Source organism: Phascolarctos cinereus, unplaced genomic scaffold (genome assembly GCF_003287225.1).
Source record: "Phascolarctos cinereus isolate Bilbo 61053 unplaced genomic scaffold, phaCin_HiC Scaffold_5;HRSCAF=322, whole genome shotgun sequence".
NCBI lineage: Eukaryota > Metazoa > Chordata > Mammalia > Diprotodontia > Phascolarctidae > Phascolarctos > Phascolarctos cinereus.
The window spans coordinates 47,693,821-47,718,428 of NW_027555958.1; the positions used below are offsets into that span (position 1 = coordinate 47,693,821).

The following is a 24,608-nucleotide window of genomic DNA, read 5'->3' on the forward strand; positions in this document are numbered from 1 at the left end:
ACAGATTCAAAATCATTCACCATCCCAATTGCTGTCTCCTGGTCATCAATGTCCTTCTGAAAGTATAGTGCCTTATTTTGTCTCCTAATTTAGATTATAAACACATTGAAGGTTGGGACCAAACCATACCTTCTCCCTTTGTGTTGATTATTATTATTATTTCTAGGAAAAATATTTGCCATACTGGTTATTATACAATGGCATTTCTTGCCCTAGTCCTTTCCAGTTTTTCAGTGTCACCTAGTCCCTTTTGTCTAGGCTTCGTACTCACATGGTCTTTCCTTCATCTCTAATACCCCTCTCCCCCAAATTTTTGAACTCTATGATAATTTAATCTAAATATGCCCCTGTTTCCTTTTCCATTATCCCTCATAATAGGTTCTTAGGGATCCAATAAAATGACAGGAGAATGGAGTTGTGCTGCATGGGTTATAGAGGAAAACTTGTCTCATCCACAATGTTCTCCTCTTGATGTATTTGCAACCTGTCATGGCTAGAGATTGGAGTGGAGCCCTTTGTCATTTCCCTTCAACCTATTATTACCAGAAACCAAAGAAGGAAGTTCTTAAGAATGTGAAGGGCTGAGGCATGTGCCTTCTGTACATCTGGAATATTGTGGCTGACCGATAAACCCAACACAAGCAGAAAGAGACAGAAAGACAGTAGCAGAGAGACATAAGGGAGAGAGAAAAGAGAGTGAGAAATAGAGAAAGGAGGGGAGGAAAGAGACAGAGAGATAGAGATAGAGAAAGACAGAGAGACAGACAGGGCGAAGAGAGGAAAGAGGATGGATATACAATACCATACTTTTTATATGCTGAGATATTCTCATCTCTTATGATGCATTCATCAGCTCCTCCTTCAATGAATTCCCAAGTGGGCTTAGGAAGATTGTCTTTGGCAAATGCTTGAAAGTCAGCTAGGCATGTGAAAGCCATTTTCTGGAAGGATCTTGGAAAAGGAAGAGCAGTCAAAATGTGTTAGATGCAGGGCAATGAGGGAAAGGGAAATGACAGCCAAAGAAAAAAAAGAGCAATCCCTGCCTATGTTCTTCACAATGGCCACTTTAGACTTTGGCTAACGTAGAGTAAACATGTTTACACTGCTAACATAGGATAAGAAGTATGATTCTAGTCATTTGGTCATGATGCTTTTCACATGGGTTCTGTCCATTACTGTGTGTATCAGTTTACGTTGCCAGTGAGTTGACCATGGCCATGAGGTAGCCAGGGTAGCAGACAGTGTGTTCTCTCCTGTAGGGTTGGCCGTTTAATGGAGGGAATCCTAATGGATATGGAGAAAGAAAAGTTGACACCAAGGGAGATTTCCTGGCATGCTTCTCAAAATGCTGCCATAGCTGGGGGAAATAGGCAAACTGAATGGAAAATGGCCACGTTGGCATATCTTTCAGGGATACTTAAGGTGGTCAATTAGTGAGGAGACTAGTCCTTCTTGGATCAAACTGGCCTTTGCTTTGTAGTGAAGAAGACCATCGCGAGATTAGTAGAGTGGATGCAGGGAAAAGACCAGTTGCATCTGGGAGGAGTTATGCAGAGATGGTGTTCAAAGTGTTCAGTACTAAATCTTACTTCGCTCATGTTTAAGTTGAGGTAAGTAGGAGTTCAAGGATGTCCTAGGTCAAAAATTAAATTAAAATATCTATTAATGAAAATGTATCAAGTACTTATTATATGTAAAAAGACAAAAATGAAACCATCTTTGCTCTCAGGGAGTGCGAAACATATTGAAAGTTTCTACAATGTACACTGAGTTTAGCCAAACAAAGTTTAGCTTCAACTTGACCCCTACCCTTGTGAAGCTTACGATCAAGTTGGCTGATATGATATACAGGCAACCATAACACAAAACAATACGAAACACAAAATAAAGCACATGTTAGGATGACGGTTTATGCTACTGCAGAACTTACCCCAAAAGATGCTCCAGAATTGAGGGAGTAAGGAATGAATGATGGAAGGCAGAGTCAGATCCAGTCTATAGCTGTCTATTACTTACTACAGGAGAAGGAACCATGCCCCCAAACTTGTAATTAATCCTCAAATTATACTGTCATACACATAGAATGCCAAGGATGTTCTAGAAATTTGAATACAGAATGTGACAATGAAGCAAGAAAAAGAATGGTGTCTTTTGAAAACGAATCACTTCCCCCCCTCTCCCAACACACATATGAAGTGGTAAATAATATATCTCTATGTAAGATTCATTCATTAATTCATTCAATTAACCTTTACTGAGAATCTATTATAAACATAACATAGTCTGTGCTAGGCATGGATAAGAAGTGTTTTGAGTTAAATGTGAGAAGAAGTCTGTGGTCATAGTGGTCAGAGGCATCTTCATAGAAGAGTTAGGATTTGAGAAGCTTGATGTGAATATGGGTAAATGAAGTGTAAGGGTGGGCAGTGGAGGTGGAATGGCATAAGCAAAGTTATGGTGGCAGAAATATCATGATATATTGGAGAGACAGTCATTGTATCTGGCTGCCTGGAAGGGATGATAATAAATGTAAGAGAGCAGTGGAAAATACTGCTTGAAAGTATAAATTTACAATTACTTCAATATTCCTGTTCTTATTTATATCTGTGACACTCCCTGTGCCAGGGTAAACCACAATGCCTTTAACTTTTTCTCTTCTGCAATTCTTGTCCATATCTTTCCCCAAATCAGCTTTAGTTTATTGTGAGATTTAGCACTTCTGACCATGCTATATTTTTGTAGCAATACTTAGTTATCTACTGTTGTTTGATTTTTATACATGTACGTATATCATAATATACATATGTAATCATAATATAACAATACAGACAGACACAAATGTAACCCTTGTTCCAAAGCTTATTGGTATGATATTCTATCCTTATTGGTGCAGATGAAAGCCTTGTCCTGCATGGCAAGAGAGAAAGCTCCAGCCTTGACCAGCCTCTTTCAGGACTTTCCAAGCTTAAGTCTCCTTCGAGCATTGAGTTGCTTTGAGTGCTTCTGGCTTCCATCTTTTTAAAAAATTATTATTCTGAACTTAAAAAAATCAAACATTCATTTCTGTAACAAAGAATACAAAAAAAGAGGATTGCATGTGAAACTGCAAGTCTATTATGTACAATTTGCTTTTCCTTTTAATTACATAATGAAGTTATCATGTAACTTTTTTTTTTCTTCCTCACTGCACCCCTCCACCCCCTACCCCGGAGATGGCTACCATTAGACACAGATAAGTATATATATATATATATATATATGTAAAACCATACTATATTTCTATTTACAAGTTCTTTGGATGCAGATAGCATCTTCCTTCATCGGTCCATTGTAGTTCATTTGGGTATTTGTAATAGTCAAAATGACTTGGTCACTCAAAGTTGTTCTTAAAGCAATATTGTTATTATCGTATACAGCATTCTCTTGGTTTTGCTCTTCATTATTTCATGCAAGTCTTTCTACGTTTTTCAAAAATCATTGATGCCCATCACTTCAGGAGCGGCTATACAAGTTGTGGTATGTGATTATGATGGGATACTACTGTGCTATAAGAAACGATGAGCTTGATAATTTGAGAAAAACATGGAAAGACTTGCATGAAATAATGAAGAGCAAAAAGAGACCCATGAAGAAAGATTCTAAAGTCATACCAAGTCATTTTGACTATTACAAATACCCAAATTAACTACATAGGACCTATGAAGAAAGATGCTATCTACATCCAGAGAAAGAACTGATAAATAGAAGTATGGTATGGTTTTATTTAAATATAATATAATAAATAAATAAATCCATATTTATTTATTAAATCTATATTTATTTCCATGTTTTTCTAAAATCATCAAGCTCATCGTTTCTTATGGCACAGTAGTATTTCATTACAATCATGTACTATAATTTATTCAGCCATTCCCAACATATAGGTTTTTTCCCCCTTTTCCCTAATCATCTTGGGAAACAGACCTAATAGTGATATTGCTGGGTCAAAGGGCATAGGCAGTTTTATCTCTTTGGATATAATTCCAGTTTGCTCTCCAAAATGGTTGGATTAGTTCACAGTCCTAATTTTTCCACATCCCTTCCAACATTTGTTGCTTTCCCCTTCTCTCATTTTAGCCAATCTGATAGGTGTAAAATGATATCTCAGGATTTTTAAAAATTTACATTTCTCTGATCAATAGTGATTTAGAGCATTTCTGGCTTCCATCTTTGAGAAAGAAGATGAGAGAGGCCAACCCTACTTCAGGTTGCTGAAGGAAAAGACTCTGGGAAGACATGAATAAGGAAAAGTGTTAGACTGCCTACCAAACTCAAGGTCTACAGAGCCATTGTGCTGATCTCATTGTTGCGTGCCTATGAAACCCACACAGTATACCCAGAATGGAATTGTTTTCATCTGAATTGCCTTAGGAAGATTCTGAAGATCACTTGGAAAGATAAGGTACCAGACACTGAGGTTCTTTCTGGACCTGAACTGCCAAGCATTCAAACTCTACTGCAGAGAGCACAGCTCCAATGGGCTGGCCACATTGTTTGAATGCCAAAAGTACATTTGCCCAAAAGATTACAAGGCAAGCGCTCACATGGAGGTCAGAAGAAGCGATGCAAGGACACTCTCAAGGTCTCTCTGAAGAACTTTGGAATTGATTGTGACACATGGGAGACACTGACATAGGATCGCCCTGCATGGTGTGCCCCTATCAGAGAAGGTTCTGTGCTCTATGAGCAAAGCAGAATTGAAGTTGCTCAAAAGAAACTCGAGATGCGCAGATTTAGGGAATCCACCCCAAATGTGCACACATACTATTTGTGCCCAACCTGTGGGAGAGCCTTCTGGGCTCATATTGGTCTGATCAGCCACTGTCAGACACACTGTGCTTGACTCCAATGTAGTGATGTCATTTGGTCCTCTTTGAGAACAAAGGATAATAATCAACCGACCAATAATGACTTAGTTATCAGAAATTAGATGGAATCCAATTTTATTTCCTAGACTAACAATATTTAAGGTATCAGATAGACACAGTTCTCCCCTGCCACCCCTTCTCTTAGAGGATAGCAGAGTAGCCTCAGGCCCCAACTTCCTGCTTCTCCTCCCAGCAGGAATTAGTCTGCCTTGGAGAAGGGTTGGAGGAGAAGAGGCTAGAGATGTCTATTCTCCTTCCCTTTGAGCCCCACAATGATAGCCCTCACTACAGGTGGTGTAGGTCTCTCTTCCTATAGACAGACAGACAGACACACACACACACACACACACACACACACATACACACACACTACAGGTCTATGATTCTGTGACTGTGAATTGAATCTTTTTTCCATCATGATGTGCTCTTTTCTGGCTGATGCAGTGTGGAGGCTCTTTCAGCTGATTTATTATTACGGTTATCCCTTCCACATTGCCGGGGTTAGGGGCATGGTTCCCCCCTCCCCCGCCCCCACCCCTAGCCGCTACCATCTGGAAATTTTGGCCCTTCTTTCATACCAGAGAAGAAGTCTGAATTATTATAATATTAAAAGATAAAATATACATTGCTACAACACAATACTATACATGTAGTATAGTGTTATACTATACATATACTATACATGTATTTTATGCATATGCATACTATACATATATTTTATGCATTTCTGAGTTTCTAAACTTTTTCTGTGTTGTCTGCTGGCCTTCATATGTCAAATGTCTGTATCTTCTTCAAAACTCTCTCAAAATTCCCATTTAATTTTTTATGCTGACCCATGATATATCAGAACCACGATGGGGAAAGTCACGATGTAGAAGGGACGAGTGTACTACAATTTCATGTTACTTAGATTTTTACAGGAAATGTTGATGGTCAACATTTACTCTTGTCTCTTTCTCACTTTAAAAATTTGGGGTAGAGACAGCTAGGTGGTACAGAGGAAAGAGTTCGGTCTTAGAGTCAGAAGGACTTGAGTTCAAATGTGGCTTCAGGCACTTACTAGTTGTGTGACTCTGGGCAAGTCACTTAGCCCTGATTGCCTCACAAAAAAAAAAAAGGAAGAAAAAAAAGTTTAGCATCATCAAGCAGGGCTGTTCAAATCTTTTATAATCTTACATTGCACTGTCATTTCATTTTTATCATCTAATTAGCATTGTCAATCTTTGCTCTAACCAGTCAGTGATGACTTCGTGTTCAGATGGCTGACTGTGACCATATCATAGGAATTAAATCTGGAGTAGATTTTAGAGGACATCTAGTCTAACCTCCTAATTTTATAAATGAGGAAACAGCACCAGAGAATGAAATTACTGAGTTCTTCCTACCTTCCCTATTTCTTTCCAGGGTATCACTATCCTTTGAGTCAACCAGGTTCATAACTTTAGAGACACCTTGTACTTTTCATTTCATTTTCCTTTACCCGGCATTGATTCTACCTCCACACCTCTCACATCTGTTTCTTTCTCAGCCCTCCACAATCACCAACCTCACTGAAGCACTTATCACTTCTTGCCCAGATTGTTGCAATAGCCTCTTAAGGAAACTCCTGCCTCAAAACCATCTCCAATCCATCTTCCATATCATTGACAGATTGATATTCCTAAAACACAGATCTGTCCATGTCACTCTTTTGCTCAGGAAGCTTGAATAATTCCTTGTTACCTCTAGGATAAAATACAGATGCCTTTGTTGGGCTTCTAGAGACTTTCACAATCTGGCTCCAGTTGATCTTTCCAAGACAATTTTAGAAATCTCCATCCCGTACTCTGCATTGCAGCCAAAATGGCCTCGTTGCTCTCCTCACTAAGCACAACAGGGTTATCCCTCATGCCTGGAAAATTCATTCTCCCTCCTCACTTCCATCTTTTAGGATCCCAGTTCCCTCCAATATTCAGCTCAAATTCTGTTTCCCTTTCCTGCTTCTCCTGCTGTTAGTGCACCTCTCTTTGAAATTTCTTTTTAATTATTTTGTGTGGATTTTCTATTTCCTTACTTGCATGCATGTTGCTCTCTGTCCAAACCCCAGAGTAGAATGTAACTTGAGAAGCAAGGACACTTTGGTTTTATCCTTGTATTCCCAGCCAGAATACAGTGCATGGCGCATAACAGTCACTTACTAGATTCTTCCTGTGATATTCTAGTGTGATATTCTCACATTCATTTCATTGGATTAAAATTTTAGATACTTGTTAGGCAACCGATATCCCAGTAGGGTCAATGGGTCAAACTCTTATCAGCCCCTTCCTGATAACAGCATGGGTATCCCGCAGAATTGTAAATGAAAGACCTTGGCAGTGACAGAAATATGTGGCTTTTGCAAAACTTATCAAGGTCTGAGAGAAAGGAATGTGTGCAAGGCCAGGAGAATGGAAAAAAAACTGGAGGCAAACATAAAACAGAACATTTGACATATATATCACAGAATTTAGGATTTAGAGCTGAGAGGGACCTTGTAGATTGTCATACCATCTCTGTGACAATAGGCAAATTATTTAACCTCTCTGGGCCTCAGCTTCCTCCTCACTAAAATGTTAGTATGAGGTGGAGGGGAGAAGCATTTGTATGGCTCATACTATGGACTAGGCACTGTGCTAATCATGCTTATAATGTTTATGAATGTTTATAAATACTATCTCATTGGATCCCCACAACAACTCTGTAAGGTGGGTGCTATAGTTATCTCCATTTTATAGCTGAGGAAAATAGAGACCAAATGACATGTCAAAGGTCACACAGCTAGTTAAGTGTGTGAGGCTGGATTTGAACTCAGGTCTTCCTGATTTCAAACCCAGTACTCTATCCACTGCTCCTGAATTAGATGACCTTTCGAGCTGTCTAGACTGTTAGGATCCAGTCACTTTGTTTTCCTTTATTTGTCTCCTTAAGCACTTAGCCCAGTGCTTGGTACATAGCAGTAAGTGCTTAATAAACACTACTTAACTGAGTGATTCCCTTCATTTTATAGAGGAGGAAGCTTCCGGGGCCCAGAGAGCTTACAGCAGTAAGGGACAGAACTCATGTTCGAACACATGTTATCTGACTTGAGACACAGTTCTTTTCCCAATGGACCGTGCTGTTGAGTTTGAACTGAGTTCATCGTAACCCCCCACACAGTGACCTTTGCATTATACCGTGATCTCTGTCCTTTAAAAGCAGGATCACCAGCATATAAAATCATGGATATGACAGTCTCAGAGAAGGTATGCATGAGTTTGGCTCTTCCAGATGCCTTTGGCTGACTCAAGGAGGCAAGAATTCACTAGGGGAGGAATGTAGCATGCTCTTGTGTGTTAGAAAAGAATTTGTTGTTTCTTCCACTCCCCTCTCCTATCCTGGAGAGAATGAGGCATAGTATAAAAAGGATGGAAGGATATTTTTCAGGACCTGGTTGGGTAAAGCAAATGGCACTGAGGCTATTCAAAGGATTGGATCTGTAAAGGGAGTTTACCAAATGTCTGGTCTTTGACCATGTGGAAGCTGCGTATCAAACAAGACTCTTCATCCTACCCTGTTGAAAGAGTGAGTTTTCAGTATCTTATATCCTATGACTACTCTTATTCTGCAGATGATGAGAAGGGACTGGGTGCCTTGTGCCTAAACAAAGCTATGACTGGGAATTCTAACAATGGGGACAAATTCAGTTGAGTGTGAGTGTATGTGTGTGTGTGTGTGTGTGTGTGTGTGTGTGTGTGTGTGTGTATTTGTGTGTCTAGAGAGACATTGATTTGCTGACATAAAGAATCAAACTATCTCGGGGGCAGCTAGGTGGCGAAGTGGATAGAACACTGGCCCTGAATTCAGGAGGACCTGAGTTCAAATCCAGCCTCAGACACATAACACTTACTAGCTGTGTGACCCTGGGCAAGTCACTTAACCCCATTGCCTAGCCAAAAAAAAAAAAAAAGAATCCAACTATCTCACACTTTTCATCAGGGACCAAAGAAGCGAGACAACCAGGGAAGGGGAAATGGGGACACTGTGTTTTTGTATGTACATGTAACACTTCTTTAGACTCTTTCTTTCCTTTTCTTTTCTCTTTTCTAATGTTTCCTATCATGCCCTAGTTAAAAAAAAATAGAGCTGATAAATTTCACACCCTAACTCGCATTTGCTATTTCAACATTAATGTGAAGAGATATGAGAGGACACCTCCAACTCGTCCTGGGTAAAAGTGGAAGGCCATAGATATTACACATTGCACATATTTTGGGAATTTTTCAATGTATCAATCAATTATGGTGACTTTTTTATCCTCTTCAAAAAGAACTATTTGTCATATGGAATAGCTTTCTGGGAAGGGAAGGAAAGGGAAGGGAGAGGGATACATAGTATAATATGGTTATGTAAGGAACAGAAAATATCAATAAAAACATATAAAAGAAAAAAATAGATATAGCAATAACTTCTAAAATAACATAAGATAAAAACAATTGCTGATTTGTAGCCCCACGTGGTCCTGTTCTTGAGGTCAAAATATATAGTCTCTTTTGCCAGTAACCTTTCTACAATCCCAGGCTTCCTCTACATGTGTCCCAGGCATGGAGGGGGAGATCTTCCCCATTACCTGTCCCATGTAGGCTTACACCTTAGGGAAAGTGAAAATCAGCCTTCCTTGGGAGTGCCCTTCCTCCCCCTACGCCCCCTGCCCCCGATTTGATTTTTTAAAGATTGGATTCTCTGTAGCGCCAGGAGAAACCCTCCCAGAACCCAGATCTGAGGAAGAGAAGTTTCCAGACTTCACCCCCTGTCCCCTCTGCCGTCTCTTGGTGATCCATGTCACTGAGAAGATAGACATACCGCAAACCTGATTCCTGTTTCTGTAGTGGGAAAGAGGCAGTGGTATTCAGACACAGCTTGGACTCCTCTAGCAGTACACTGGCCAGCTCACTGCGAAATTGTGTGGGAAGCTGAGGATTTCCCAGACCAGACATCAGAAGACAACAAAAAAGTTAATCGTGCTTCCCTTTTTAAAAGTGTGCACTCTTTACTCTGGGAGTTAATAAATTATGAAACCAGACTGAAATTTAATTTTCAAATGAACTTTGTCTTGCTGTGTGGAGATATTCCAACTTTCAAAAAAGCAAAGAGAATGGAGTTCACGGACTAGTGAGCTTGACTTCGGTTCTTAGGGAAAGTTCTAGAACAGTAAAAGTTAGTAAAGAGATGGCTTTCAACATCTGGAGAAAAACATGGTGATCACAGAGGTCTGGGCCATCTTACTTACGTCAAAGGCAGGCCATGGCAGATTAAGTATATTTCTTATTTTTTAAAGTGTGACTAAAGTGGGGGAATAGGGGAATATTCTAGATATGGTGACCAAAATATTAGCAATGAATTTGCCAAAATAAATCATATTGCTGTGTGACCCTGGGCAAGTCACTTAACTCTGATTGCCTCCAAAAAAATTCATATTATTCTTATGGAAACAGTGGAGAAATGTAGGCTTGGTGGCAGTATAATTAAATAGATTCAGAACGGGTTGAATAGGTGTTACTGGTATTAATGTCTCCAGTGGAGGGCCTCTTTGATCTATGTGTGGATCTGTGCTGTTTAATGTTTTACTAATTAACAACAAGAGGTAATATTTATATAGCATTTTAAAGATGTGCAAAGCTCCTTGTAAATATTATATTATCCTCAAAACAACCCTGGGAGGTAGGTGCTACTATTATCTTCATTTTACAGGTGAGGAAACTGAGGCAGACAGAGGTTAAGTATCTTGCCCACTGTCACACAGCCAGCAGGCAGGCAGGATTTGAATTCAGATCTTCAGGACTGTAGACCTAGCACTCTATCCACTATGCCATCTTGCTGTTTTTAGTATTATCCAAGTATTAAGGACTTGGATAAAGACAAACATCTGGGAAGAGTAGCTAAAACATTAGATGATGGGATTTTTGAAAATATTGACAGATTGAGCTGACTCTACAGAGGTGAAGTTTAATAAGAGATAAATCTAGTCTTATACTTTCAAAAACCAACTTCACAAGTACAGGATAGAGGAAACATTGTTGGCTAGCAGTTTGTCTGAAAACAAAAATGTGAGGGTTTTAATGCATTCCAAGCTCAACAGGAATTAGCAGTGGGACCCCAGAGCCAAACAAAGCTTAGTGCAATCTGCGACTAGATTGATAGAGACTAGGTTTTTTGTAGGGGTGTGCTGTAGCCTACTTGAATCAGCTTGAGAAAAGCCGGTTGTCAAATTATCAGTGTGAACATCATTCCTCAGAAATCAATAAATGCTACAAATCTGGGCTTGGTTTATTGTTTTGTTGACGTTCTAGACTTACGTGATGCAGAAAATGTTAATGACCCAGATTATGCTTAAAGTATGTATGTAACTCTTACTCTCCCCTCCCCTCCCCTGCCTTTTGGTTCTTAAACATTTACCAACACATCCCTGATTCTAGTTCTGCTGTGCTCTGGTCCGATCACATCTCAAGGATTGTGTTCATTCCTAGGAAGAACATTAATAGGTTAGAGAATGTTCAGAGTAGTGCTACCAGGATGGAGAAGGGGAAGATTAATTAATTAATAAACTGGGGATGTTTATCTTGGAGAAGAGGAGATCTGTAGCTCTCCTTAAAGATTTGAACAACTGGAATAGGGAAGATGGATTAGATGTGCTGTTTGTTTTTGTTTCATCCCTCTCCTGGCTATACTTCTGAATCTCTGGATTTCACCACCATGTTCCTCCTCTCCCTCCTTTTCCCTTCACCTCCCATTCCTTTTCATAACAGATAAATAAACAAGACCAGGTATGACTTGCTCAGAAAACATATAGGAAACAGCTTGGCATAGCGGGAAACAAACCAAAATGGTAGACTAGGAGTCAGAAGACCTGAGTTCTAGTCTTGGCTCCTCTGTTAACTGACTGAATGGCTATGATGAAGTCATGTCATCCACCTGGACTTCAGTTGCTTATTTGTGGAATGAGGGTTTTGGCCTGGGTGATCTTTAGCTCTCATGATGTGTGATTCTTTGGGTCCATGAGATTACACACCCATTCTGATAAGCTGATCCCCGTGTTCATAGGACTCATTTCCTCAACTGCCGGATGAGGTCATTGGACTCTGAGGTTCCCTTTCAATTCTAGACTTATGACTTATTTCAGAGAGTTGTTGTGCACATAAAATGAGAACACACACACATAAATATTTTATATATGTAAAGATTTTTTTTGACACATCTTAAGTCATCATCATCATCATCGAAGATCACCAGTCTCAAAGAAATCACCAATGGTTTTCTTTTATTAGTAGGTCACATTTCCTTGGCACCAGTTCCAAATCACTTTTCTTACAACCACTAGGGAATAAAAAGAGAGAGACAAAATATTATTATTCTCATTTTTTAAAAAAACAGATAAGGCTGGTTACAGCCCTGGCTTAAAGGAGCCACTGACCTCTAAATTTCATTTCCTTTAGAGTTTGACTTGGGCTTGTTCGAACGCTAGATGGCAATATTGCCTCAGAAACTTGGCCCGAGACATTCTTAGGGGCAGGCTTCCAGGAGCCTCCTTTTATTACTTTCATAACATTTTTTTTTTTTTGCTCAGCCGTGTGCAAGCATCCCAGGAAACAGAAGCCATGGATTTTGAGGTCCTTCCTATTCCCCTCTTTATGCCTTCTCCTTTTCTGTCATGGCAAGCATCCTCCTGCTCCCCCTTCTTTCCATGTTGGGTGCTCCATGAAGAGCTCAAAGGGTCATAAGCCTAGAGCAGGGAGGGACCTCATGAGCCATTTTACAGATGAGGAAACTGAGTCTGTGAGAGTTTAAGTGACTTGCCCAGGTTGAGACAGTGATCAAATATCCAAGGCAGGACTTAAAACCAGGTTTTCCTCACTCTAAGTCCTGTGTTTCATCCACTGTGCAGGAGGCAGGTTAGGGACCAAGGAAGACCTCCCTTCTTCCACGGTCCTTTCCATTGTCCCTAATATGTTTATAAAGGTTGCCCAGTGCTTCAGCCTGGGGTCAGGTAGATCTGAGTTCAAATCTGGCCTCAGACACTTGGGACCCTGAGCAGGTCACATAACCCTTTTGCTTCAGTTTACTCATCTGGAAAATGTAGATAATAATAGCATCTGCTTTCCAGCCTGGGCAGGTGATGGAACCTTTTTGTCTCTATTGACACATCTGTAAAATGTGGATAATAATAGCATCTACTTTCCAGGGTTGCTGTGAGGATAAAGTAAAACAGTATTTGAAAATATTTACAAACCTTAAAGTGTTGCATAAATGGCAGCTATTAGCTATCATTAAAATGAATGGTAAGGGTGCACAGTGGTAGATTTAGAGGTGGAAGGGACCTTAGGGGGTCATCAAGTCAAACCCCTTTTTTCATGCAGAGGATACTAAGAACTAGAGAGGTTCCCTGACTTACCAAGCTCACACAGTAAGTATCTAAGTAAGGTAAGATTTGAACTCTGTTCTTCCTGATGCCAAGGCTAATAATGCCTCTCTCTCTTTCACTATATTGCCTCTCTAAAGGAGGCTTCCACTCACGTATAGGTCTATGTAGTAAAAATATATATATTATATATATATATATAATATATATATATATATATATATAATATATATATTTTATATATATATATATATATTTTTTTGGTTAGGCAATGGGGCTAAGTGACTTGCCCAGGGTCACACAGCTAGTAAGTGTCAAGTGTCTGAGGATATTCTTTTTTTTTGTCATCCTTTTTGGATAGTTAATCCATATAGTATTTTTCCCTGTGCCTTGGTAGCTTCTCATTTTTTATAGAGCTTGAGAACCAATCCTTCGATGCACTAATCACTGTGTCAACCAAGACTGGACCTCTTCTAAGTATACTTAATCTAACCCATTGCTTGTCCTGGCCGCGTTGTCTTCAGTGTCATTGTTACTTCACATATGGCATGTTGGGGACTGATGTTAAAGTCAAGTATAGTGACTCCAAGTTTATTGATGAAAAAATAGCTAGCATTTATAAAGTCTTTTAAAGTTTGCAAAGCACTTCACGTATTTTGACTCGTTTGATTCTTACAACAATCTTATGAGGTAGATGCTATTATCATCACCTTTTTACAGATGAGAAAATGGAAGCTAAGAGGGTAAATGACTTGCCCAGAGTCATGAAAGTGGGGAGTGTTTGAGTTAGGATTTGAACTCTAGCCTTCGTGACTTCAAGTCCTGTGCCATAAACACTGTACCACATGTCTACCTAGTACTTTGTTATACAAAATATGGCAGATATTTTCCATTTTTGGGGTCTATTTTTCTCTTTCTAGTTTCTTCTATAAATTCTCTTAGGGTTTCGTTGTTTAATCTTGTGCCAGATTTTCAACAAACTCATTTTTCCTTTCACTGTTTCTCACTATTTTATGGGCCCGTACTGCTCATAATCTTGGGATATCCTCCTCCATTTGGTTTTGCAAACAAGTTTATGTTTTATATTTTAAACCTATGTTTCCCTTGGCTACCTTGTCTTTTTACTTGGCAAGAAGATCAAGCGTTTGCTGGCTGAGGCCGTTTCTATGTTGTGGAAATGGCTTTACATCAATTACAGTTTCACGGGAAATGGTGCTACTCTGGGTTGATGTTTGCCCACATAAGTTAAACTTCAATGATTTGAGTTGGTTGTGGGGTTCATCACAAGTTTAAATAGAAGGAAAGAATTGATCCTCAGAAGGTGACACAGTGGAGAATCTTGGACCTGGGTGGGAGAAGGGTCAGGAAAGCTCATCTTGGCTCTGCTACTGACCAGCTGTGAGACCTTGGATAAGTCCCAACTTCTCTGAGCTTGAGTTTCTTCATCTTTCACGTGAAGGAGTTAGACTGGGGTATCCATAAGGTTTCTTCTACCTCCCACGTCTCATGAGTTTATTAAGTCTAGGCCGCGTGGGCTATACCATCTGGGCAATGCTCTGGAGAGAAAGCTGGGCTAGGTAGGAGTAAGGAAGACCTGAGTTTGAATCTTGCCTCAGATAAGTATCAGCCCAATGACTCTGGGCAAGATGTTCAATCAATCAACACCCATTTATTAAATGCCTCATGTGTGTCTGGAACTATGCTAAATTCTGGGACTACAAAGAAAAAGCAAAAACAGTTCCTGCTCTCAAAGAGTTACCCTAATGGGGAAGATGTTTTATATAAATTCAATTCACTAAACATTCATTAAGCACCTACTGTATGTCAGGTGCCATGCTAAGCTCTGGGGATACAAATAAGAAAAAGAAAGTCCCTGCTCTCAAGTATCTTGTAATCTAATGGGGGAAAGGGAATGCACAAAAGGAAGCTGAAAGAGGGGGAAGGGGACACTGGGATGGGACCAGGTAGGTGCATGATGTTCTGGGGAGTCAAGACTAAGTAGAGCTACTGAAGGAAAATGGAGATGCTTGGAAAGTTCCTCTGAAAAGGAAGCCTTTGGAGAGTCTTTGCTGCTCCACATTCTAGTCCTTCAGTCAGAGGGGAGAGGTAACTGAGGGTGCCGAAAAAGGTGTTGAATATGAAAAGCCATGTCAATCAGCATGGTGATGAGATTTTAGGTGATCGGCCTATCCCGGAGGAGGTACAATGCTCCTTAGAATTGCCCAGCAAAACAGCTGATGGAAAATGGATACATACTGAATGATGGAAGATGGTTAGAGGAGATGACCCTAGCCACTGGGAGGACCACGAAAGGCATCCTGGAGGAGGTGACCCTTAAGCTGTAAGCCAAGGATTCCAAGAGCCCAACGTGAGAAAGGAGGACATTCCAGGCATGGTGGACAGTCAGTGCAAAGGCACAGAGAGATGGGAAATGAAGTGTTGTGTGAGAAGAGTATCAGTTAGGCCAGGATGGCTAAATTCCTTCGTTGGTGGAGGTGGGGTAGAATGGAAGAAGATTGGAAGGGTTGGAATAGGTTAGGTTGTGAAGAGTTTTTAAATGTCACATTAAATTGGACCCTGGCCATAGTAGGGAGCCCTTGGAGTTCATTGAATGGGGAGTGGGGTGGGACATTGTAAGATCTGCCTTTTAGGAAAATTGCTTTGGTAGTGGAGAGAAAAATTTGTTGAAATGGGGGAAACTTGTGGCAGAGAGACCGATTAAAAAGCCCTTGGTGAAATTAAATTAATTAAAATTAATTACCAATTAATTATTGAAACATCCAGGTGAGAGGTGATGAGGGCCTGAACTAGAGTAGTACTGTTGGAATGGAAAGGACAGGCCTCTGCAAGAGATGTTGAAAAGAAAGAAATATAAGATTTGGCAACTTACTGGATATGTGGAATGAGCAGTAGAGCAAAGAGCTGAGGACGATACGTAGGTAGTAAACCTGGGGAATGGAGAAGAGTGGTGCCCTTGACAGCAGCAAGGATGTTCAGAAAAGGGGAAGGCTTGGTGGGGGGCTGGGGAAGATAATGATTTTTATTTTGGGCCTGTTGAGGCAGAGATGCCTAAGAGATACCCAGTCTGAAATGCCCAACAGGCAGTGGATGATGTAGGACTGGTGCTCGGGGGAAAGACTAGTGCTGGATATATCGCTCTGGGAATCATCTGCTGAGGGATGATCACTGAATCCACTGTAGTTGATAAGAGTCTCCAAATAAAAGAGCACAGAGAAAAGAGTGAAGAGGACCTAGGACAGAGATTTTGGGGACAAACCTAGTTAGTGGATATGACATGGGGGAAGATCCCAAAAATGCTGAGAAGGAACAGCCAAATACAATCTGGCTTCCAAGCCCATCTTTCAACTGAAACTGTTCTCGCCAGAGTTACCAATGATTCTTCAATTGCCGGATCTAATGGTTTCTTCTTGATTCTCATCCTTCTTGACCTTTCTGCAACATTTGACATTTTGGGGCACCTAGGCACAGCGGATAGAGTACCAGTCTAGTCCAAACAAACACCCACAGAGGAGAGGGTATTTAGGAGGAGAAGGCAGTCAAAATGTCAAAAAGATTTTTTTTGGTTTTCGTTTTTTTCTAGGGTTAAGTGATTTGCCCAGGGTCACACAGCTAGTAAGTGTCAAGAATCTGAGGCCAGATTTGAACTTAGGTCCTCCTGATTCTGGGCCTGGTACTTTATCCACTGCGCCTAGGTGCCCCAAAATATCAAATGTTGCAGAAAGGTCAAGAAGGATGAGAATCAAGAAGAAACCATTAGATCTGGCAAATGAAGAATCATTGGTAACTCTGGCGAGAACAGTTTCAGTTGAAAGATGGGCTTGGAAGCCAGATTGCATTGTGTTTAGAAGAGAGTAGAGCAAATGGTGGCACCTAATGTGGATGTGTTCTTTATTTCTCCTCAAGTTTAGCTGAGAAAGGGCAGCTGGTGCCATAGTGCACAGAGTGCCAGGCCTGGAGTCAGGATGACTCATCTTCCTGAGTTCAAACCTGACCTCAAGACACTGGCAAGTCACTTAACCCTGTTTGCCTCAGTTTCCTTACCTGTAAAATGAACCAGAGAAGGAAATCGCAAACCATTGGCAAAACCAACGGTAATGAAGAGTCAAAAGTAACTAAAATGACTGAACAACAGCAAAATAAAAGCTGAGAAAGTGGAAACATACAGGACAAAAATTGGGAGGCATGCTTGAATCTAACGGGAATTTTTTCCCTAAAGGATGGGGCAGTCGTGAACATTTCTGTAGGCAGCAAGTAAGGAGCCTATAGAGAGGGAGAGAAAGTGGGGATGATGGTGAGAGTAATCTCCTAGAGAAGACATGGATGTGGAAGGATTTGCCTTGGCAGAGAGAAGGGCCATCTCTTCATCAGAGGCTAGAGTGAAGGAAACAATACTGGGGGACAATGTCAGAGAGGTGTGAGTCGAAAAGAAGGGGTAGGTTTCAAAGAATGGCCTTAGCTTTTATTTTTCTGTGAAGATTGAGGAGAGGTCCTCAGCAGAGAGGGTAGGGAGAGGAAGTGGCATTGGAGGCTTGATAAAAGAAAAAAAAGATTTGGAACCCTTGTCATGATGAGTGGAGGCAGGCAATCAGTTAGGGAGGAAGAGTGGCATTGTCTTGCTATAGTGAAGGCCCAATTGAGGTTAGCTGACATAAATTGTAGTGGATTCACTCAAGCAGGGTTTTATGATTTCTTTTCAGTTCCATTTTGCAGCTCGAGTAAGAGCAAAGGAGGAAGAAGGTAGTAACATTGTAGGATTGGGATTAGGCAAGATATGATCAACGAGAGGACAAGAGAATAAGGGATCCCAGAGTAGAGGATGGTATATAATGGAATTGCTTCAACACAAGGTCAAGATTCAAAAGACAGGAGAGTTAGGGCAGGAATCAGAGCCTGGGATAGTCCTGAGGAAAGCATGGATTGGAGGCCATGGTGAACACAAAAGAAAGTTATAGGAGGAGTGTCAGATCTGCCTGTTAGACTGTAAGTTTCATGAGGGCAGGGACTGAGTCTTGTTTAATCTTTGTATTTCTTCCAGGGTCTACCTGGCACCATACTCAGCACACAGTACATACATAATAAATATGTATTTGGTGTTTGTTGCTAAGACATATACTACTCCCTGGAGTTGGTGAAAAGTTCTGAAAGGTTGCCTTAACTTGGTTAGGCCATAATCATGTCCCAACGTCAAGTAATATGATACAGTGACAAGGGTCTAATTCAGGGGTGGCAAACTTGAGGCCGTATGTGGCCATCTAGGTCCTCAGGTGAGGCCTTTTGACTGAGTCCAAATTTTACAGAACAAATCCTTTTATTAAGGGTATTTGTTCTGTGAAGTGTGGATTCAGTCAAAGGGCTGCCATTGAGGACCTAGAAATCTATAGGAGGCCTTGAAGAAAGTTCCCCAATCAATTCCCTTGAGTTCCTTGAAGCTTTTCCCCCCAAGACTTCCATAAAATATTTGAGCCATAGAGACATCTAACAGAAATGATTGGGAAGATGATGGAGAGAAATACTATCTGTCAATCACTGATTGAAGGAAATCTTGGAAGAATGGCTGTTTGAAGACAAAGTTGATCAATTGATGAACAGAGTTCTTGCTAGGTTGCAAGAACTGTGCCACCTCAAACTATTGGGGCAAGAAGGTGGCATGGCAGCCATCAAAGCTAATGCCATCTGAAGTGATATTAATAGTGTAGCATCATTGACTCTTAAAGATGGAGGAGTCCAAGGAAGTCATCGAGTTTAATACCTAAGAAGCCTGAATCCTGAAGCCTTGATAGATGATCATCCCCCAGTCACTTGATGACTCATACTGAGCTTGTAGTCAATATAAGACATGAGTATAGGACATGAGAGGTGGACAACCACCTCTCCCGCCCTCAGTCTTTATGCTGGTTGTCCAGCTCTCATGTCTTATACTGTATTTATCCCTATTTCATCTTCTTTGATACAGTCCAATGCTCTATGGCAGCTAGGTAGCACACTAGATAGAGTACCAATCCCGGAATCAGGAACACCTGAATTCAAATCTGGCCTCAGACACTTACTAGCTGTGTGACCCTGGGCAAGTCACTTAACCCTGTCTGCCTCAGTTTCCTCATCTGTAAAATGAGCTAGAGAAGGAAATGGAAAATCTCTCTGGTATCTTTGACAAGAGAACCCCAAATGGGGTCATGAAGAGTTGGACACAACTGAAAATGACTGAACAATGCTGTAGGAGGAAACTGTAGCAGAGCCAGGATTAGAAGTCAGATCTTGGGGCAGCTAGGTGGTGCTGTGGATAGAGCACTGGCCCTGGATTCAGAAGGACCTAAGTTTAAATCTGGCCTCAGACACCTAACACTTACTTAGCTGTGTGACCCTGGGCAAATCACTTAACTCCATTGCCTAGCCAAAAAAAAAAAAGTCATACCTTGTAAATCAAAATCCAATGCTTTCTTTTGTACTAAGTACTTTGAAATTTTTGGATGAAACATTAGGTGATAATTAGAATAACTGACATTTACATAGTGCTTTGAAGTTTGGAAAATATATATATATATATATATATATATATATAATATATATATAATATATATATATATATATATATATATATATATATATATATATATATATATATATATATATATAAAACATCACCTAGGTTACATGCATTATCTCACAACAATCGCTTGTGACCTTGGTCAAGGCACCATTTTGCAGACAGGAAACTGTGCTTCCGAAAGCCTAGGTGATTTGCTCATGGTCAGACAATACTAAGTACCAGAGCATTCAAACTCAGGTCTCACTAATTCCAAGTCTTGCATTCTAGCCATTACTTATTGCTATTTAGGAAACCAAAACAACATTTCCATTATTTTTATCACTTTGAGTCAATATGATTCCATGATTAGAGGGCCATGATTAATATTTTTGTGGATTTTTGAGGGATTTTAAAACCATATGAAACTTTGAGATTAGAAACATTTCTTTCATGTGGTCTTTCACCTCATTATGGAAAAGCAAAAACGAGTTGCTAATGCCACGGTGAATTAGGACTTGATCCTATTTTGAGGTTGCGTTTGTATTTTGGAAGAGCTTCAGAATGATTTTAAGGCAGGGGTGGGTGGGATTTATTTCACTGCAGTTTTAACAAAGAGCCACATTTTCAGATGCTTTATACCTTGAACCTAAAAAAGGAGCTGAAATGCAAGAATTCCAGAGCTGGCAAAATTGAGAATCAAACCCTAAGCAGGCATGCAATTCCATCTTCATCCTGCCCAAAGTTATGATAATAACATGAATCCATTCATATTGTCAGTGGTAGGTTTTATTTTTAAGCAGAGGGGAAAAGAAAATTTAAAAATCACTGTTGAAGATGTACTGTTTGAGATTTACTCTGATTATTTTCAAATCTAGCTCTGAGCCTAGGGGAGAATTAAGGAAGTCAGCTTGTCCAATCAAGCAGAGAAACACATTTCCCAGTTCACGGTCTCAAAATATTAAAGGTTGTCCATCAACAATTGTGGTTGAGCTTTCTCTGACGTTTTGCTCTCACCAAAAAAAAAAAATATTCCTTTAACAGGTAGTAAGAGAAAGGAAAGAAGGAAGGTACTCTCTGTGTATCTGTTAGTGGTGGAGGGAGTGATCATTTCCCTTCCTAACCTCTTTTTCCACTTTCCTAGGAAGGGATGTTCAGGGTAGATTAAAGGTACATCACTCTGGGGTTCTTCCAGCACCAGAGAGAATAACAACAGGAAAGAAAAAGAGTGGATAAAAGTTGTGTTGTTATAATGGGAGGGAAACTGATGTAGAGGTCAGAAGCCTAGGTTGTCCTAGGACTTAGAACACAGTAAGTCACTAGGGGTTATCTGCTCTGACTGCTCTCATTTTGAACATGAAAAAATAAAAGGCCCAGAGAAGTGATGTGAGACATGGGACCTACTTCTGACTTTATCATTGACTAGTTATTCTAGTGACTAGTTGCTTCAACTCCCTGGGCTTTAGGTGATGATCTCTCTAGCTTTAACATTTCACATTTCTCCAGCAAGGTGAAGCCATAGTGCACAGAACAGAAGACCTGAGTTCTAATCTTGCCTCTGGCACTTAAGGAGCACATGCAAGGTATATATTGCATAGGTAAGCACCAGCGTTATTCTCTGACTACTTGTGTAACTGTTTCTGTAGTTTTTCCTGGACATCTTAAGTTAGTTTGGTCACTTGTCTGATAGCACTCATCTTTTGTGACCTATTGAGCTCTCTGCCTCATACCACTGACAGTTGATGGCATTTGACTGATCATAATTCTCATTAGAATTAGTATTAGTTTCCTAAACCTGAGGTCATAGAGGGCTCAGGTCACCCAGCACTGTTAGTAGTCCTTGAGTTACAATATACAGAAGCTTTTTCATTTAAAAGATCTATTTCTGGGGCAGCTAAGCAGTGCAGTGGATAGAGTACCAGCCCTGGAGTTAGGAGGACCTGAGTTCAAATCTGACCTTAGACACTTGACACTTACTAGCTGTGTGACCCTGGGCAAGTCACTTAACTCCATTGCCTAGCCAATAAAATAAAGTAAAATAAAATGTCTATTTCTGAATCAATCTGGGTTAGGCCAACTTTGTATGACTGGTAGGAGGTCTCTTATCTCTTTGGCTTAGAGTCCATAGAGATGAATGCTCATCAGTCTTAACTTGCCCAAGCAACTTATTTTATTTTATGGCTAGGCAATGGGGTTAAGTGACTTGCTTTGGGTCATACTGCTAGTAAGTGTCAAGTGTCTGAATCTGGATTTGAACTCAGGTCTTCCTGACTTCAGGGCCAGTGCTCTATCTACTGCGCCACCTAGCTGCCCCTCCAAGCAACTTATTTGAGATGTTCTCTGAGATCACTCATCACAAAAGAATTTTTTTCTAGAGCTTTCCCAGAATAGTCAGCTGTTCATGAGTTGGGTCATATAAGTTGCTTCTTGGATACATCTCCCATCCCACTCATGCAGTGAAAATGTTTGTCTTCCTGCTAAACTTTGGTCTCAACCATTCCTTCTGCTCCTCTAGATATGAGTCCAGACAGATTATCTGAAATCCTTTTCTGTACTATAGGTCTATAGGATAAGGTTTGCTTGCTGGCCCAGAAACCCTAAAGTAACCAACCCAACTTACTTAATTCCTTTCCTTGGGAAACTTTTCCTTGTTTGGAGATTATTTGGTTTTCTTTTTTATTATTTCTCCTCAAGTGTACTTGCCCTATTATTGAGTGAGTTTGGAACTCTGATAGTTCTGTTGCAGGGACAGGGATCTATTGAGGGAAATTTCAAGTAGAACGCAGGAAAAACTCATCTGGACTTTGAAGGGGATCATCTATAATACAAAAATCCCTAGAAAAATTGCATCAAGATTTTGTTCAGACCCCAATTGGATGGTCTTTTTCTCTAAGGGACTCATGGAAGAGTTTTTTTACCCAGGATAATTTGGTTTCTTGCTCAAGGGTCCTAAAGCATCATTGACTTTTCTTTGTTTAAATTAATCAATGGTTACACCTGGTCAGTGTGTGTGGGTCCAGAAGAGTAATAAGAATTGCTAGAATTTATATGGTATTTTGATGCTTGAAAAGCACTTCACAAATATTATCTCATTTAACCTTCCAACCCTGTAAGGTGGATGCTATGATTATTCCTATTTTATTGATGAGGAAAATGAAGCAGAGAGAGGTTAAATGACTTGCCCAGTGTGTCTGAGGTCAAATTAAATTCAGGTTTTCGTGATTCAGAGTCTAGGACTCTATCTGCTGTACGTACTGCTTGGTTTTATTAAGGGAAATGACGTTAGCAAAGATGCCATACTATCTGATCTGCTGTGCTATCCTGAGCAGGAGAGGCAGCCAGCCTAACTCCGGGAAGCTACTCATCACTGCAAGTGAAAGTGGGGAGAAGTATGCCCCAAAGCATACAAGGGCTGCAGGAGTATTTGAAAGGCTGTCATGGGGAAAAGGGAAGAGGGCAACACTAGGAATGATGGCTAGAAGTTGTAAAGAGGCAAAATTGGGCTTGATATAAGAAAAGGTCCTATAAGAGCTATCTCAAAGTGGGCTGGGCTACCTTAGGAAAGAGTAGGTTCCCTGTCATAGAAAGTCTTCAAGCAAAGGCTGGAGGACTGAGTGCTAGGTATCCTGAAGAGTGGTAAGACAAGATAAGGAAATAGCAAACCACCCTGGTATCTTTGCCAACAACACCCCATGGACAGAATGGGTCATGGCGTCATGAAGAGATGGACACGACTGAACAGTAACAAAGATGAGACAGCCACTGAAGACCTTTGTGTCTCTGAGATTCTGTGATTCTTTGAGACAGTAGGAACCAGGTCCCTGCTCTGGGACCTCTGATTTTATCAGTGCGAATACCCTGAGCGCCAACACAGAGTGCAAACTCTCAACAATTTATGGTCTGAAAGAGTTGCTTAAGTCTCAGAGAAGATGAGTGAGCAGCCCATTGGCCTACAACAAGTAAAAATCAGAGGAGGGTTTGATCTCTGGTCTTCCTGGTTCCAAGTTCAGTTCTCCACCCACTATCCATACTTTTTTTGATAGAAGACATAGACATATAAAATAATATACACACTGCAGGGCAGGATATGCCAAGTGTAAAATAGCTGCTACACACAGTCTTCTAAGAGTTCAGACAAGCCTTGAATATTGATGCTAGAAGGAGGGAGGAGATGGCCTGGTGGTGCCATGGTGCACAGAGGGCCGGGTCTGGAGTCTGGAAGGCGTGAGTTCCAATGTAACCTCAGGTGCTTAATTAGCTGTATGACCTTGAGCAAGTCACTTAACTTCTGTTTGTTTTAGGCCCCTCAACTATAAAATGGGGATAATCATAGTGTCTACTTCACTGGGTTGTTGCAGGGATCAAATGAGGTAATTATGTAATGTTCAGCACAGTGCCTGGTACGTAGCAAATGCTACAGAAATAACAGCTATTATTATTCAGTTTTTGCAATTGTTTTAAGCACTGGGCTTAGTTAGCCCTGAGGCAATGAATGTAAGTAAGCAACATAGCCTCTACCCTCAAAGAACTTTTTTTTTATAAATTAAACTTTATGTTTTTCAATGAAAATTATTTTTTCTCTTTCCCATTCCCCAGCATTAAAAAAGAAAAACAAACTCTTATATCCCATGTAGTCGAGCAAAACAAGTTCCTCTGTGCCATGCCCCTCAAACATGTGTCTCAGTCCACAGCTTTGAGTGTCAGGACTAGGCTAGCAGGCTTTATCATCAGTCCTGTGGAATGGTCA

The 24,608-nt window shown here is 40.4% G+C and overlaps 1 protein-coding gene and 1 long non-coding RNA gene across 8 annotated transcripts in view; one reads left to right on the top strand and one right to left on the bottom strand.

The window, feature by feature from the left end:
- HAO2 (hydroxyacid oxidase 2) overlaps positions 1–9,912 on the bottom strand; it is a 32,644-nt gene extending 22,732 nt beyond the window's left edge. For 2 of the 7 annotated variants that reach the window (XR_002327701.2, XM_021003156.2), the window contains exons 1-2: positions 9,765–9,912; positions 808–951 (exon numbers count right to left, since the gene is read on the bottom strand). Coding sequence is in view for 6 of the 7 variants with exons in the window: in XM_021003156.2 (XP_020858815.1) it covers positions 808–951; positions 9,765–9,898 (278 nt within the window). In the remaining variant the exon portion in view is untranslated. Of the gene's footprint in view, positions 1–807; positions 3,064–9,764 lie in introns of all 7 variants that reach the window. The other 5 variants (XM_021003198.2, XM_021003189.2, XM_021003208.2 and 2 more) reach the window with 5 other exon arrangements.
- LOC110219659 (uncharacterized) overlaps positions 3,273–24,608 on the top strand; it is a 72,812-nt gene continuing 51,476 nt past the window's right edge. Inside the window, exon 1 of the long non-coding RNA XR_002327710.2 lies at positions 3,273–8,486. This is a non-coding gene — a long non-coding RNA (uncharacterized LOC110219659). The remainder of the gene's footprint in view (positions 8,487–24,608) is intronic.